We start from the raw sequence: 18,028 nt of genomic DNA on the forward strand, positions 1-18,028 counted from the left end.
TACAGAGGATGAGAGTGTTACATAAATCCAGAGTCCTGGAAATCTGATTCATTTCTGCATTCTTTGTTCAAAGTTTGAAAAGTAAGCTGAAAATGGGTGCACAAGAGAATCTGGGTGTGGTTTGGAAGAGCAGAACGGAATTTTACACATTGGAGCTGCAACAATTAACCGTCATTTACTATTAAATGAATCATTAGCTATTTTTATAATCCATCAATAAGTTTGACTCATTCTTTAGATAAAGGTGTAAATTACCTGATACTAGCTTTTTAAATGTGAACACTTTCTTCTTTCTTTACTGATAAATACTGAATGTCTTTGGGTTGTGGGCAAAACAAGACGTCTGATGATGTCATGTTGTTCTAAAGGAAACACTGATTGGCATTTTCCCCATTTTCTGACATTTTACAGACCACACAACTAAATGATTGATGGAGAAAATAATTGACAATGAAAATAATCATCAGTTGCAGCCCTGCTTTAATAAACCTAGAAAAGTGTCTGTGGCATCATAGTGCTCAGTGTACTGTGTTCTCCTCTGACCCTGTCAGATTCAGCCATTAATGTGCAAAACAACACTTAAGAAGTCTTTATCACCCAAATATCCCAGAATTATGAAATAACCTAAAAAATGTGTCTTTACTGAAATGTTATTGCATTGGTGAAGTGGGTGTAACTACAGGAAACACTTGTGGCCTTGCAATGGTTTGATGCATCAAAGTTCATTTTAAATCATGTGTTTGTTGCTCACGAAAGTTTCAGAAGGTTTTAGTATCATGAGACCATCATGCAAGATGCTTTTAAAGACACCTCGTGCAAACGCACCACATGCTGGAGTCGCTTTACTTATCTCTAAAGCAAACACAGAATCCACACACGCATTAGTTTTGATACTGATTCAGGGAGTAACATGTGCAGGATGTAAATACTAAATATTTCAAGTTACTAATTTATATGCTGTAAATGTAAAACTGTAAAAAGTATCATTGTATTAATATACAATAGCAAAAAAAAGGAAGTCATTAAATGTTCTGTGTGCATTATTTCAACTTGTTTGTGCTGTTTTGGATTAATTTATTCATTTAATTTAGATTTCAAGTTTTTTATTACTTTAAAAAATTCTATATATTTGTCTGTTAAAGCACTTTGAATAACCTCCGTGTACATTAAGGTGCCAAAAACCTGTATTCAAGTGTAGTAGCTGAAAAATGTATGCAGATGTGTTCAAATACTGGAATGTAAATGAATATATTGCACGAATATAATATTTAGTGTGTGAATAAAGTGCCTTGATCATACATAATTTGATATAAAAGTGTATTCTAGTTGTGGCAGTGGATCCAAAAGTGGGTTTTTTTTGTGTTTGTATGTAGGCCAGCAGTGTGTTACATAATGAGGATACATAGGAAAGTGATTTTATCTCATCCGGTGTGAGTCAAACATTGGGCAATAGAGCATAAACCAAACCTTTATTACACTATAATTTCTTGTACTTTACAATTTGGTGAAGTTATCACCCATTCAGGTCTATACCAGTCCAAACCAGTTCAGTGAACTCCTTGTGCTTCATTGACAGTTTCGATTTTCCAATCTTTTAAGTAGGGGTCACAGGTCTGTGGTTAAAACAAGGAGGATTATTGTCTCTGCTATGTGTGGCTGAAGTGGGAGTTAAAGCAGATGTGAATTATCTTTAGAGTTCACGCTTGGAGTTCTGGAAATGTCTAGTCGAGTAAAAAAAAAAAAAAAAGAAAAAAAGCCCCACGACCATCGCCACTCCTTCCCCTCTGAAATGGGGCCTTCACGTGCTGCGACAAGATTCGTAATTATAAGCGTCGACCCTGAACGTCTCCCAGAAGGCTGGAAATTTTCCATGATCCAAAGAAGTGACGTCAAACAAGCAGAGACAACAAAGGGAGTGGGCTTGTAGTGAAACAACATAATGTACTTTATCACAATTATGTAGCGTTTACTTGTTTGTTACACAACATGTGGTGCGTTTAGGGGATTGTTTTCTTCCTCGTGGTTGCCATGCAAACACGCAACACGTTTTTTTTTAAACTATCAATCAGCCCAACACATTTTGCTCTGCTCGTCGAGCACTTCTTCCATTCAGCAGAATATCGCGTTTTGTCTTGATGAACATAATAAAAGAACTGTGACCAAAGAAAACCACTTTTGTTAGAGGGTGAATGTTGTTATCATTTCCGGCCGAGTGCACTTCAATGACACACAAGTCTTCTGTAATGCAGTTAACATCACCACCACCGCTGTTTTCATGCTCTGTTGTTTCTCTCATAGTTAGAAAAACACAGAGCTGTTGTGGTTTATGTCTATTTTTTGTGTCTGTTTGCCTATAAGGTTATATTTTAAATTTATGTGACAGACAGATTATTGGCCTGAATGGGTTTCGTTTGTGTAGTGCAATGTTTAAAATAAGTTACAAATGGAAATGCCCCAGTAAAGTGCCTAAAAGTTGTGCTTAGATGTAGTATCTGAATAATTATTAACTATTCAGTAAAAAAACAAACAAAAAAATCCTGTGATGTTAAAAAAAAACAACAGGAAAATAAGTCGTGAATACAAGTGATTCTTAAAAAAAAATAGTAAAGCTATGCAAAGTAACATTTCCCTGCAAAGTGTAGTATAACTGATATAAAAAATAATATAATAAAGTGGAAATAGTCAAGTAGTGTACGTAAAGATTATACCTAAGTGTATTATCTGAATACCTGGTGATTTCCCAGTACAATTATTTTCAGGTACGTTAAAATACAGATATTAAAATATTTATTTATAAACAATTAACAATAATTATAAAGATATACAAAGGAATATTCCCCTGAGAAATGTTGTGGGGAAAGAAGTAAAAAATAGCAACAACTTTCTATAATTCTACAATTTCATTTAGCAGATGCTTTTATCCAAAGCGATGTACAGCAACTATATCAGCAAAAAATGGAAATACTGAAGTAAATTATGTTAAAAAATGCACTGGTGTATTGAATTATTATAGTAAGTTAAATTCCAGTACAAAAACACACAGGTATATTAAAGTACAGGAATGTATTTGAAACTATGGAAAAATGTACAGTGTACAAAGGAATATTTCCTTGTGAAATAAGGGGACATAGAAGTAAATATAGCAACAACAACAAATGTAAATACTCGACTAAATTGCCTAAAAATTTACTTACGTGTGAATAATTAGACATCTCCGTACAAATAAATGCAGTTTTGTCAAAATACAATTATGTGAGTACTAAATGTATAAATTACTATGACAAAAATAGTAAAGTTGAGCAAAGTATTATTTCCTGTAAAGTGTAGTGGAATTGGAGTAATAGAATAACAAGAATGGAGACGAAGATAAGATAAACTTTATTGATCTCTAAGCAGCCTGATACAAATATTGTGAGAAACAAGATAAGGAATATAAAAGACACAATAAAGATAACAATAGAAATATAATTAAGATTATGTACACCTTTCACCTGTAGAAATAAGTGCAGATATGATATGACTGATATAACCAAATTGTAGGGGTTAGGGGTATAGAGAGAGAAAACACTGTTTCAATATCTTACTGCATTTGAGAAGTTAGAGAAAGAAATAAACATTGCTACATGATATTATTCTACTTGTATTGCTGAAAAGAGAACATGAAAAAGGGAAAACAGTGGGAAAAGAGATGAGAATACTCCAGTTCAGTGACTAAAATTTGTACTTAAATGTTGTATCTGAATAATTAGTCACATCGCAGTACAATAGCACACAGGTATGATAAAATACAGGAATGGAGGTGCTGAAAATACAAATAACTATGAAAGAAAGTAAAGATGTGCCAAGTAATATTAAATATAATGATATAACATAGTAATAAGGTGTTGTGAAATGGGAGTGTAAAATAACAGCAAGACAAAATAAGATCATCTTCACTGATTTACTGAAGCACAAGACAGAAGAAGTACAATACAGTTGAAAATATAATAAAGACTATTTACACCATTGACATGCACATATATGTACAAATATGAAGATGACACGATGTACCAAAACTGCAGGACTCATACAGTGTGTACTTTAAAGTTATAAAAACTAACAATACTACATTGTGTTAACAGAAAAAAATAAAACATTGCAAGAACAAATTAATACTTGTACTTAAGTGTAGTTTTGAATAATTAGTGACATCCCAGTACAAATATATGCATGTATGCTGAAATTCAGGTATGTAAGTGAATCAAATTATGTAAGTAATCACTCCGACTGTCAGACACTAAGTTAATAGACTCTGGACTCATTTTGTTTTATTTCAAGCAATTAACTAAATTTCCACCCAGTGTTATGCAATAAATAGGTCTCTGTGCAACAACACAAACATAACTCCATTCTTTTAATCCAATTTATGCTTATTTTTTCTGCTATGTTCATATTTTTTGGACATATTTTTCTACATATGCTAATCTATATGGTTGTAGTACTGAGACTTTGAATGGGACCAATAATCTGAATATAGAAATATGTGAATGAAGTATTCGGATCCTGCAGAAATCTATGATTCAGTTTTGTCAGTGGATATGAACCTGTTTTGTTTTTTTCTGTTACGTTTGTATGTTAAAGTTAAGTTATTTATTTTATTTATATATATATATATATATATATATATATATATATATATATATATATATATAAATTAAACAATATTTTGTTGCACCTATATTTGTTTTTTTATATGTGCTACGCAAATATACATGCAACAAAAATAGTTTAATTATTTAATTTTTAAAATTAGTTTAGTTTTTTCAATATTTAAGTTTAGATGTATATATCTTTAACCCTGTAAGACCGAAATATAGAAAAAATGCAAAAATAAACATAGAAATAAAACTAGAATAGTGCTTATACTACTACTACTACTGCTAATAATAAGAATAATGATAATGTGTTTATAGACAGAAACACAAATATAGAAAAAACAAAACTGAAAAAAAATGTATATATAATTTTTTTTAGTTTTTTTCTTCTTTTATTATTTCTTAAATAAATTACATATATATGTATATGTAATTTTTTGAGTTTTATTTTTGCTGTATTTGGATTTCTATATATAAACACAATATTTTTATTATTATTAGTAGTAGTAGTAGTAGTAGTAGTACTACTAGTACAAGTACTATCATTTTAGTTTTATTTCTTTATTTATTTTTACTAGTTTTTTTTCTATATTTGGGTCTTACAGGGTTAAAGAATCTAAACGTGTTGTAAAAGAAGACCTGTGTTTGCGGTGGGGATCTTCCACAGGATTTTGAGCCGAGTCCTCCTCCGTCCACGCAGTGAACACATGACTCCCCGGCGGTGTGACAGCTGGGAGGAGGCGGGCGGAGCTTAGTTCAGGGTGTATCCAATAAAAAAAAGAACCCCATGTTCCGCTCACCGGCACGAGCAAGTTCTACACATGCGGCAGCGCAGCTTTCATTCAAACTGAGAGCTTTCTGGATCGGAGAAAAGACGGACTTATTTTATATCCAATCAACCTCGAACGCCGTTTTTTCATCTCAGTCACTTTATTCGTAACTTCGTGCAGCTTCGCGGAGAGGAGAATTTTTCACTATCGTTTTTAAAAAAAAAAAAAAAAAAAAAATTCATTATCCCGCGCGCGCTATCGTAACGTTAAGGGGTCTTGTGCGCGCGCTAATTAGCTTACCGGCTAACACGCACTCTTTTCTCCGAGACCGACAACTGCGACGTGTGGTGAGTTTTATTATTTATTCTCTTTCAAAACAAACAGCTTCTTATTATTTGTTCGCCGAATAGTGTAAAAACGGCTAACATCACGGTGTGAGGTGAGGGTAGAGCTAATGCTAACGGCAGCTCGAGTAACAAGCCATTGTACTACGCATTCAACACAAACGAACGATCTGTTATCTGAAAAGGAAAAAGAAAAATAACACCCCCAGACATTTATTGCGGGTTAAACAGTTAGTTCGACCCGGGATAGATAACGGTTGTTGATAACAGTGTTTACGGTAACACTGCAACTCGAATCAAGCTAATTAAGTTGTGTGTTTTTTTTTTTCAATGCTAAGCTAACGTTAGCAGCACTGACCATCTGTTTAAAGGACAAAACCGTTTAAAAATGGGTCGACACGAATAAACACACGACGACGGACAAGAAACCGACAAGATCAGTCGGTGTTACCGCATCGGTATCTTGTAAACTGACTCACATCCGGTTGCGTTTACGAAGAACCACGTCGAGCTCTATTGAGGAACGGTCGTTTACGGGGCAGGGGCGGCTTTAATGGCGGCTACAAATGAAAGTCTTAAAAATCGAGTCCAGACCAGCCGAGCCCTGAACAGACGGTGCTCGTGCCCGGGGGACGGTCCGTGCCGTATGAATGAATGACGACACGTGCACACGTAGAAAAGTTATAATCTGTCCCGTAGATAAAGACTGTCCTTATCTGGCAGTGGCTCCAATCCCCCACAGAACAGCAGCAAACAACACAAGGAGCGGAGTGTCTGGGTCAAACCAGAGAACGCCGCTGTAATATAATCGCGATGCTTCCTGCGCCATTTACCAAAAAATGGCTTCCCGTAGGGTTGTCAGGAAAAGGCAGCAAATACAGTTCCTCCTTCCGGTGCAGCGTTTACTACTGGTCGTCCACGCTTCTTGTACTGCCTTATCTTAGCTTGATGTAATAGACGCTCATTCCTCGTGTAAAACTCTATTTCCTTATTGCTGTGTCTCTTTTAGATGTGTGCGTTTTCATTGCAATGGCATTAAGAGAAACTGCAATTATAGCAAGCCTTCTCTGTTTGCTTTCCTGTCTCTTTCAGGATGTACCCCTGCTCATCTGCAGTCACACTTGCACAATGGCTGGTTCACTCTGCTTGATAGCTCAGCACCCAAAGAACAGCAACATATCTAGTATAATTACAGGATAGCAATAAATCTTCAATATACCTCTAGTTTACTTTAATTGTTTACTGGTCAGCTCCAGATAAACCTTTTTTTTTAATATATAAGTTTGCACTGCTGAATATCAGAAATCCTGTTAAGACAGGTGGACCTAAAGTAAAGTTAATTATTTATTTTACCTTTATACCTCTTTATTTTATAGCTGTAGCTATTTTGACAGGCATTCATTCCCTTTAAGATTGTGAAGCAGGTTCATATCTAGTCTACAATCATGGTTTCACCAACTGCGGCTGCAATAATACTAGCCAGTACGGTAGGGATAGCAGCAAACACTGCTCTCACAGACTACATGTGGCTGCTGATTGTCGGCTTCATCATCGCCTTCATCTTAGCCTTCTCTGTGGGTGCCAATGATGTTGCTAATTCATTTGGCACAGCCGTGGGCTCTGGAGTGGTCACCTTGCGCCAGGCCTGCATCCTGGCCACAGTGTTCGAGACCGTCGGGTCTGTGCTTCTTGGGGCCAAAGTGAGCGAAACCATCCGCAAGGGTATCATTGATGTGAACATGTACAATGGCACTGAGCATGTGCTGATGGCTGGATCCGTCAGTGCCATGGTTGGTGAGTGTCTGCAGCTTATCTTACGTGTGGTTAAACCTGCAGTCATTGAACCCTGTGAACAGAACTTGGCACATAGGTGCACAGTTCCCAGAACTAGAAAATGGAGATGTTAAACCAACACCTTGAAGTAGGGCTGTAAAGTTCTCAAATGACTTTGCTTTTTCAGTTGGAAGAAATAGAGTTTAAATGTTTTAAAGTTTGTCCATTTTCTTCTGTGCTGTACCATGTGAGGGGAAACCCTTACTGTGGTCCTGTGGACAAGCTGTTGAATAATGTCCTCAATTTATCTGTTCTCATTAGGTTCTGCTGTGTGGCAGCTGGCTGCCTCCTTCCTTAAGCTCCCCATCTCTGGAACACACTGCATTGTTGGTGCTACTATTGGCTTTTCGCTGGTTTCCAAAGGCCTGCAGGGAGTCAGGTGGTGGGAACTCTTCCGCATTGGTAAGACACTCTAATCAAATCAGCTGACCCAGAAATGTACTCAGCGTTTGGCTGATTTGCTTCACTGACTGTGTTAATGTAGCTGGGCGTGACTGCTAATGCAATATTATCGTAAGTCTTTAGCCAGTGTTTTGTTTTTGTTGAAGATAATCCAATGTCCAGGTCAGACATCTATTGTTAAAAATTAATGAATTGTAGTTGAAGATTCTAGGGTAAATCCACAGCACATAAAAATATAATTTTGATTGTACAAATCAGTTTCACAAGCATTAGTCACTAATGTTTTGAAATTTTTGGGTGTGCAATAGCGATGAGGAAGATGAGACATTTGATAAGCTCTAAACATAAATCAGCAATGATGAGGCAATTTGACTTGCAGGAATGCAGGAAGATAGCTAGCAGAGCTAATTTCACAATTGGTTTCTTACATTGTTGCATTTGATGGTGGTTTTCTGGGGTAATAATGTGCTTTTACAGAAAGTCCAAACTTGATATAAACCAGTTTTTGCCCCTTATAGAAGGACAACCACAAATGGATCACAAACAATAAAAACTTAACATCAGGGAGGCATGGAAAGGGGTTGAAGTTTCACATTAAGATCACAATGCAAGCCTTTATTGACTGAATAATTGAGTGTAAAATGATCCTACACGATTGTCCACGGACCAGTGGATATGTTTCCAAAATGGTCAAAGAATGTCCGCTTTATCAGTGAAATTAAAATGGCTAATTTGCAATTCAAACTGGCATAGACTGAGTTGAACTTTTGTTTTTGACCTGTCAGTTTGTTTCCTATCAGGTATTACGTTTCCTAAAGAGAAAATTGAATGAAGCATAGAAAGGATTTATCTTTGTTTGAATAGAGTGTATAATTTCAACAAATGCCAAGCCAGGATAGTTTTCTGTTTCATTCTTGTGACAGAATTATGTGATACTGCATTTCCACTAAATTGTAATGCTAATATCTATTTCTTTTGCAGTTGCTTCCTGGTTTCTGAGTCCTCTTTTGTCTGGAATAATGTCAGCCATTGTTTTCTACTTTGTGCGCATGTTTATCTTACACAAGGTAAGCCCGCTGTTATCAGATTGGACAAAGTATGTGTTTTTGTGAACCAAGAACTTTATGGAGAGATGTGTTCAGGGCAGTTTCAACACTATGCTAATCTTCCCCACAGTGAAATTGAGGAAATGTTTGTTATATGACAAGAAAAAGCTTCTGTTCTCTGAAAGCAGTTCCTTATCGACAAAAGGTTCAGATTACCACTGTGCCCTTGTTCTGCCATCAGCTGTAACCTGACAGCAAAATGGAGCAGCTCTGCTCAAACAGTGAAGTTATTTTTTTCTGAATCTGTGCTTTGTTTTGTCCTTGTAGAAAGATCCGGTACCTAATGGGTTGAAGGCCTTGCCTGTCTTCTATGCCATGACCATGGGCATCAACCTGTTCTCCATCATGTTCACTGGAGCTCCGAGTGAGTATCATTGTTTCATTTAGTTTTGCATGCCTGCCCACAGCCACAGCTTAAAATAAACTGCTCCCTCAGACAGCCGGATACCCACATATATTCCAGACTGAACCAGACTGTGTTTACCATTTTCACGGAAGCTGTGTTTATTTTAACATGTTTTTTTGGACGTCTCTTACTTGTGGTTCTATGTGGGTCATAGCTGGAATGAAGTTTTAGAGTGGAGCACAACAGGGAGATGGAAATAAGATTTCACTTAACTCTTGACGTCACTGTCTGTGTCCTTCAGACATGGTGGAGGAAAAGAGAAGTAAAGAGTGTTACTGAAATTATTCTAATTGCCTGCTGCTAGTAGTTGTATTGTTGCTCAGAATTTGTATCATAATGCTCTTAATACTTGCTGGTCTTTCATCTTCCCGAAACTATTTATTAAACGAGCAACTTCTGCTCCTTTGTTTTTCTTCTCTCTACAGGGCCTAACAGTTCAAGATGTTAGCTGGCCTGGGCCTTTAAATGGCGGCTACAGGCCAGAGTTTGACCAGATTTGGTGTGCTGATGTGTGCATGCACATCAGCACGCTGACAGAGAGGAGATCACTTGCAGTTCCAGCATAGCCCATAACCCTGCTTAGTCAGGCACATTCTGTACAGTTGTGTGAAACTCGTCACACCTGAACACACTGTGCAGGAGGACCTGTAATTGGGTACCTCACGCAACAAGGTGCGAGATTACACTTTAGCCACCTTTACAAACAAACCTAATCTACTATGAAGGTGTAAATTCCTACTTTTGCATTCACACAATATAATGTAGACAGGAAGAAATTGTTAACATGCATACTTGGGCTCATTGTAAAAGCCAATTTAATGTTGGAGTAATCCCTGCTGATTCCTACGTGATCAGTTTTCACAATGCATAAGTACGTCATAATTATAGCCAATCCCTGAACAGTTTATCATTAAACAAAAAAAAAGTTAAACACCCCGTAATTATTTCAGGCTCTACTTCAGATACTACTCTGGCACGCAGTACAACAACAGCTCATTATTGCTGATATATGCGCTCTAATGCAGCAGCAGTAGTATCTGCAGCAAACTGAATACAGCGTGTTTCCTGTGATAGGACTCAGTGTTCCCCCTGATGGACGTGCTAGCGTAGTGGTGCGATTGGACACCAGACATCCCACAGCACATTCCTACGCTCAATATATACACCGGTGCCAGAGACCTCAAGTCAGCATGCGCAGAAATGACTACAATTTAGTGCAAAGAATTTGAGGGTCAGCTGGCGATCCTTTACAGATGGGGCTTGGTGTGACTTGGGTTCTTCACACATTATAAATCACTAAGCTGCTGTCACTCCACTGCGGCCCTGTTCGTTGTATAATGAAAACCCTTAAACAGATTTATTATGTAACTCCTACTCTTAAAACGTGGCACAAAATTTTGTCACTGGAATACAAAGAGCAATGCGTTCCTCGGTGGGTATAAAGTTACTGTCAACTTTTCTCTGCATCTCAGAGATTGTAGGAACTTAAATTTGATGAATTTGCCCTAAATTGTCTCCATGTTGCTGTCTGTTATATGTAGGTCTATGACTTTTTTTTTTGTTGTTGTTGCTGCATACCGGTTTGTGTTTCAAAGTGCTGAGTGTCACAGTGACAGTACATTTTGACCCCCTCACACTAGCCTCAGTTGATAAAACCTCACTGTGTTAAGCTGGATACAAATTTTCTGCCACGGTTACCCTCTGAAAAACAAACACCCAGCAGCGTTGGTTGCTCTAGGGACACCAAACAATCGGCAACATCACAGTATGCATGACTTGTTTTAATCTTAGGCCTATTCAAAATCTTAAGTGTCCTCAGTAGCAGTTTCATTGATAGTTATTTTTTTTATTGTGAGGAGTGAATTTAGAGCTTTCAGATCTCTTCCATGCTGATACCTAAACCAGATAGTCCGTACTCCCAATACCCTTAGTAAATCCTACATTTAGTTCCACACAAAAGTAAGGACAAAAAGCCAAAGAGTCCTTGGCCAAGTGACTCATAAACTGCCGTTTTAGCTGTCACTGTAATTGGGGTTGGTGGTGAGCTGCATGTACAGCACTGGAAGAAAAAACAATAAACCACATTATTGTGTAATGTAGGCCATGGGATACACAGGTTACAGGGAGGGGTTTGGAACGCAGCCGTGGTTAAATTTCATTTCCTGCGGAGTCCAATCCTTCCCACCGCATGGCTGTGGTGTAAGCTCACCATTTGTGTGGGCGTGTTCACAAAACTGCTAGGCTCAGGCTAGTTTTTACAAGTTCTTTCTTTCTGTAAGAAGTCACCTACAAACAAGTCTCCATTCATGTGGACGCACTCTGGTGCTTCTGCCATTCTTAGGGCAACAGTTTTTCCTGTTTTGTTTGAATTGTGATGAGCAATGGGGCTTAGTGATGTGTAGCTGAACCACGCCTGTTTCTGGATATCTCTCTACATGTGGGCCGGTGTGCTCCAGCCATGAACAGGAGGCCCAGCGGATACAGAGGTGCCTCCTGGTTTTTCCCTCCTATGCCTCTCCAGTCCTGAAGGGAGTGAGCCTCCATTGCGTAACTAAATAAACATCAGTTAGGTGCTCTGCAGTGTCATGCTGCAGCGTGACTCAGTGGAAAGAGTGCACCGTGGACTCTGCCCTCAAACAAACACGGCAACCGAGACACTTATCTCTTGCCCTTGACCCTCATTTCCTTCTGTTTATCTTAAACTTCCCAAACAATCCCAATCTTGTGGAAGTGTTTTTTTTTTTTAAGTATTCACATGACCAAGGTAACCTCAACACAGGTGGCATTAGAATTTCAGAAGCTCTTGTTTTTGTTTTCTCCTAACCACACTGCTGACTTGCATTGTGTCTGTATGACAAAGATGACTGCTTCCCTGGGGAAATGCAAATAGTTACTTTCTGCCAGTGTGCGCTGTACCGCATCTACCTCTGCTGCACCAGCTTTGCTGCAGTCTTGGCAAGAGGGTACCCTTATTGCTACAGCAAACAGCGCCAGTGAATTACTCCCACCTTTCTTTTGCTTTTTCTACCCAAGTAACGTGTCCTTTTAAGGAGCTCTTTGTCTGTGTGCTGCTAGCTGGGCATTTGGGGGTCGTGGTGACATTTGTGCTCCTTCGCCTATTACGTAACTGTCCATATGTAGGGGTACACATGCTTTCCATTTTTAGCTTTGTGGCACAATGAAGCTGTGCAGTCATGCTTGGGCTGTTAGTCAATAGGTGGCACATGTCGTTGAATTTATTGTCCTGTAGTTAGTCATTATAATTTATTGGTGCTGTTTATGTTTTAAATGAGGAAACGGTGTTCCTCTTGAAGCTTCATTTTCCAGATGTGACCTCACATAGACTTGCACAATACTACCTTGTTTTATACTTTTACAAATTTGCATAACTACTCAGTTGTAAGGTGGGTGTTTTAGTCTTGATGCAATGTACCTTTTTGTGCTGTCCATAAGAAAGGTAGCACCTGCTGCCTTGTTTTTAAAAAATGCCTTTCTCTATTTGCCTTTGTCTGTCTGTGCCCGGCACCTGGTGATCCTTCAGTGCTGGGATTTGACAAGATCCCTTGGTGGGGCATCCTGCTCATCTCATTGGGCTGCTCTGTGCTGACCGCCATTGTGGTCTGGTTCATTGTCTGCCCTCGCTTAAAGAAGAAGATTGAACGTAAGTCCTGATGTTTTTGGTGTCTTATGATTCACCTTTCAAATTCCTGTCAGTTTCCTTGGACAACTGAAATTATGGTATTCTTAAGTCATTGGATAAATGAAGCATATAGTAACCTCAACCTATTCACAGTGAGGGCTCATATTAATCCACCAAATGGAGCTCAGGGATAATTTATTATAATGGAGTCGCTTTAATGAAAATCATCTAAAAATTGTCAACAGTTTTTGTTCAGTAATCCTGGATTAAAGTAAAAAAAAAAAAGTCAGCTGTGACTTTAGGCCCTATTAGATTTTCAACAGAACCTTTTTCTGTTCAACTCAGAAGTCTTGTTTCTCCATGTAACTTTCTTAATGTAATGTCAGAAAGACTGATGTTAAAGTATTTCTCGAGTTGTATTACCCTTAGAAACAGCAGGTTTATCTGTGTAAGCATTATCTGTTTAGATCAGCCTCAATCCAGTAGACAAGCTGACTAATTAGGTCATAGTGATCAAGTAATTGGTCTTTGCCTACTTGACTAAAATAAGCCTGGGTTGAAAGGTTGAGGTGTTAACATTTGGAGAGCAGGCTGACAGTGACTTACTGCTTCTGTTCCAGCCTTGACCAGTTTGCGATGATGCAATGTAGCTAACTGGTCAGATCGCTCTGAGGATTAGAACATAGAAAATATTGACTTTGCGTACCTAGCACACTTAAAAACCACAAACAAATGTCATGTGAGCCTCATGCGTGTTGGGTCTTATCGTCTTTCATAAGTTAAGCTCCTAGGGTAGTGTAAATATGTTCCTTCTAATCCATTTATCTGATCCTGTGAACGCACTGGCTCATTTTTGAACACAGGTAAAATTACATTTGTAGGACAATGGTTGAGACTGAGGTTATGCAATTCTTATGACTCCCTGCAGCTTAAGTTAAAAGGAAACACATGCCGTACTAGGATTTCTCTGCTGTACTGTGTATATGTTTGGACATGACCCAAGTAACGCTTCACTCCAACTCCTCCCCTACTAGGAGATATCAAGTCTTCCAGCCCCTCTGAGAGCCCCCTGATGGAAAAGAGAGAAGTCAGAGAGGCCCACTGTCCAATCCTGAAACAGACTGCCAAGGAGACGTCTACACCTACCACACCAGCTGTCAATCAGAGCTCTTCTGCTCAGCCCCAGCCTGCCCCTGAGGAGCGCAGGGTGGCGTTTGACATTGGAGATTCTGACGATGCTGACAATAATAAAGAACGCAAGGTGGCGTTTGACATTGGAGACTCTGACGACACAGACTGTAGCAATGCAAATGGTGGTAAGCGTGCCTGTAGAAAACGCTGTTAACACTTTAATGTATTTGTGTAACTTTCAGATGTGTCTCTCCTGCTATTTTAATCACAAACAGGAGACTGACATAACTACGTGCAAATTTTAATGTTTTTTTTTTTCTTGCCTTTTCTTCAGCCCCCAAACAGGTTCAATCAAACAATCAGGTCCAACTAAACAATCAGCAAGTCCAGCAGAGCAATGGCTCCACAAATACTTCCAGTCAGGTCCAGTTCAACAATCAGGTTCAGTTCAACAACAGGCCGGCACAGATACCCAGTAACGGTTACAGCCAGTACCACACAGTCCACAAGGACTCCGGCCTCTACAAAGACCTGCTGCACAAGCTTCACCTGGCCAAGGTTGGTGACTGCATGGGTGAGGGGGGAGACCGACCAATCCGGCGCAACAACAGCTATACCTCCTACACCATGGCCATCATTGGCATGCATGGAGACTTCAAGCATAAAGATGGGGATTTCCGTGCCAGTGAGGAGGGCGACAAGGGCCCGGGAGCCGGTGGTCAGGACAGGAAACGGATCCGTATGGACAGCTACACCAGCTACTGCAACGCTGTGGCCGAGCACACAACTCCTGAAAGTCTGGGAGAGAATGACGTGACACTAGAAATGGGGAAGGAGGATGCAGGTAGCAACCAAAGCTCTGAAGATGAAGACAGGCTTGATGCAGACAAGCCAGAAGTCTCAACTCTGTTCCAGTTCCTCCAAATTCTCACTGCCTGCTTCGGATCCTTCGCCCATGGAGGAAATGATGTCAGGTAGGTACTCTGTTTAAAGAGGGCCATGTCATCAGGCTCATGAGATAAAACTTTTGTTCTTCTGCCAGGTTGTTGGTGACATTTTTGCTTATCACAATTTAATGTCAATAGCTTTGGCCACTGTTGAAATAACCTCCCCCCTTGCCTTTGCAGTAACGCCATTGGACCACTGGTTGCTCTGTGGTTGGTTTACCAATCAGGTAGTGTGACTTCAAACCAACCTACACCCATTTGGCTGCTGCTGTATGGTGGCGTGGGCATCTGTGCTGGACTCTGGGTGTGGGGTCGCCGAGTGATCCAGACTATGGGCAGGGACCTAACCCCCATCACCCCCTCAAGGTACAGACAGTACAGAATCTGTTTCCCCTAGTCGCTGAAAACCACATCCTCCTCAGACATTACCCATTTTTGAATTTAGCAGCCTACTCAGACATATCCTCCAGAGAGACATGAGTGTTGTTTTTTTTCTCTTCCTGCAGCGGTTTTAGCATTGAACTGGCCTCAGCCCTGACTGTCGTGGTTGCCTCAAACATTGGTCTGCCTGTTTCCACCACCCACTGCAAGGTAAGCTGGTCAAACACTGTGGTCTGGGGACTCTGCTCAGACGTGGGGGAAGAGGCTATTTAGTTTGAAGGAGGCTGCTGTAAACAGTCTGGTCGTCTCCAACTGTGGAGCAACTGTTTCCCTAATTAAATTTAACCGACAGGTAATTTGAAGTCCTTACATCTAAGGAAGAGGATGGGATTATTCTAACGACTGCTGTGTTTCCAGGTGGGCTCTGTGGTGGCAGTAGGATGGCTGCGTTCGAGGAAGGCGGTAGACTGGCGGCTGTTCAGGAACATCTTCATGGCTTGGTTTGTGACTGTGCCCATCTCTGGTCTGATCAGCGCCGCCATCATGGCCCTCTTCATCCACGGCGGCATCCTGTGAGCGTTCGGCTGCACCCCAAGCAGGGGAGGAGAAAGAAACCGCTCCAGCGCGAGCCAGGAGAGGGGGAGCAAAGTTGGAAGGCCAAAATATATCGCTTACCTCAAGCCAACAACTTTGGAAGAAAAGGAAAAAAAAAGAAGAAATGTTTTGAAAGGACTTGTGACATGTGCCTGTGGTTCTTGGCTGCATCATTTTCGACCTAGAATTTGCCGTTTGTTCCATTTGGGTCACATAACTTCCAGTGGGAAGCTTGCATTTCTTTGTTCTGACTTGCTTTTTTTTCATATCACATCATTCTGTAAAGAGTTAATCTAAAATCAACTGATTTTTTTTCTAATACTCATCTTTCCATTTTTTTTACTTTGCAATTATGTATATACCACCATGCTGTTTTCATTTTGTTTTACACTAGACAGAAATGAACAACTAAGATGCAGTATTAGCCTTTAACAGATGTAATTTTCCAGTCATAAAACATGCTGAAAGTAATGTAGATGCAAAAGCAGTATTTTTAGGTGAAAACAAGGTTATTGGTGTGTATATGTGTGTTTCTCCCCGATTCCAAGAATTTGTTATGAATAACTTTGCATCTGGCTTCCTTGTATCCCCCAAATTGGGACATTGTTTTTCCTCTGTTAAAGAACAAAGTTTACTCCCACATTCTACAAAATGATTCCACCACAGTATCAGCACTACAATTTAATTTACAGTGGTAGAACCAACTACACACCTACAGAATGATATGAAAAATACTCAATTAGTATTAAAACAAATCAGCAAATTTCTTGGCAAGAAATGACAAAGGCCAAATTGTTAAGCTAGTGGATTTTCTATCTGCTATCTGGTTCTTCATCCAAATCTCCTGAGGCTTTAACATTCTTGGATCAGCACAGAAATACCTGTCTTGACTTCAATTTGAGAAATGTAACAGCAGAATGTCAACCAGCACCGACAACGTGCTCTCAAACGAGACCTTACATCGCCTGTTGAAACTTGATATCATAATCATTGATGACATGCTTTAGGCCTGCTTCAGCCTTGTTTTTCTAGTTCACCTTGTACCAGCTACTTCCAGTAAGTTTATTTTCTGTGGAATTTGCACCTGCCTCTTCCTCCCTCTGAATATCATAAACGAGGAGGAAGAGGAACCTAAAAACTGGAAGGTATGTAAAGTGTGGTTTGGTGATGAGCTGATCTGTTCTCTGGTTTGAAGGAGCGCAGCAGGTATACGTTGCATACCACCAGCGTGTGGTCATTTGGCTGCAGTACTAAATGCATTACAGACCTATAGATGCTGTAGTTGCCTTAATTGTTTTATTTTCCCTTAGGTACCAAAGAAGTTTTTTTTTATGCACATCAACAAAATCTGCTCCACGTGTGTGGATGGAAAAATGAAAATAAAAATGGGAAAACAAGTTGAATTTGTTTTGCTTCAAATCCGCCACACCTTCATCAGAGAAACACTGTGTTATCAGACATGAAACGACAGCAGACGTGTTATACAGATAAGTGGGATTGTTCCCTTTTTATTGACGGAAAGCTCGGTGCAGCTCAGGCACCGGGTGATGAATGAGTGCTGGGATCTGCATGCTGCTGGGCTCTCTCACTCCAGTACATCTGTGATGCAGGGACAGACAAAGAGAGATTCCTTTACGCTAGCTTTACATTACAAACACAATCCAGTAGTATTCCAGAGCTCTAAGTGAGCGTATGAATCACTGCTCTCCTACGTTTTTATATGACTCACTATTCCTGGTGAATGATGACTGCACCACTGGGCCATTTTCCTGCACACAATGAAGCCTCCTGTATCCCCACAGGATCAGAATGTACAACTCTTTCCTCTTTTTGCACCACA

General features: G+C 39.6%; 1 protein-coding gene across 1 annotated transcript; it reads left to right on the top strand.

Moving 5' to 3' along the window:
• Positions 1-5,414: 5,414 nt before the first annotated feature.
• Positions 5,415-17,585, top strand: slc20a1b (solute carrier family 20 member 1b). Its single transcript, XM_023270001.3, has 11 exons — positions 5,415-5,751; positions 6,841-7,542; positions 7,843-7,983; positions 8,965-9,050; positions 9,357-9,453; positions 13,037-13,156; positions 14,170-14,451; positions 14,601-15,240; positions 15,394-15,579; positions 15,720-15,804; positions 16,012-17,585. The coding sequence occupies exons 2-11, from the start codon at positions 7,194-7,196 to the stop codon at positions 16,168-16,170; spliced, it is 2,145 nt and encodes a 714-aa protein (XP_023125769.1). The 5' UTR covers positions 5,415-5,751; positions 6,841-7,193; the 3' UTR covers positions 16,171-17,585.
• Positions 17,586-18,028: the final 443 nt, after the last annotated feature.

The sequence above is a fragment of the Amphiprion ocellaris genome, chromosome 17, assembly GCF_022539595.1.
Source record: "Amphiprion ocellaris isolate individual 3 ecotype Okinawa chromosome 17, ASM2253959v1, whole genome shotgun sequence".
In the NCBI taxonomy this organism is placed as follows: domain Eukaryota; kingdom Metazoa; phylum Chordata; class Actinopteri; family Pomacentridae; genus Amphiprion; species Amphiprion ocellaris.

Coding starts and splice junctions, on each gene's coding strand:
- slc20a1b (XM_023270001.3), top strand. CDS start 7,194: ATGGTTTCACCAACTGCGGCTGCAATAATACTAGCCAGTACGGTAGGG. Junction 7,984..8,964: donor GTGGGAACTCTTCCGCATTG/GTAAGACACTCT, acceptor TTTCTTTTGCAG/TTGCTTCCTGGTTTCTGAGT. Junction 15,580..15,719: donor ACCCCCATCACCCCCTCAAG/GTACAGACAGTA, acceptor CTCTTCCTGCAG/CGGTTTTAGCATTGAACTGG.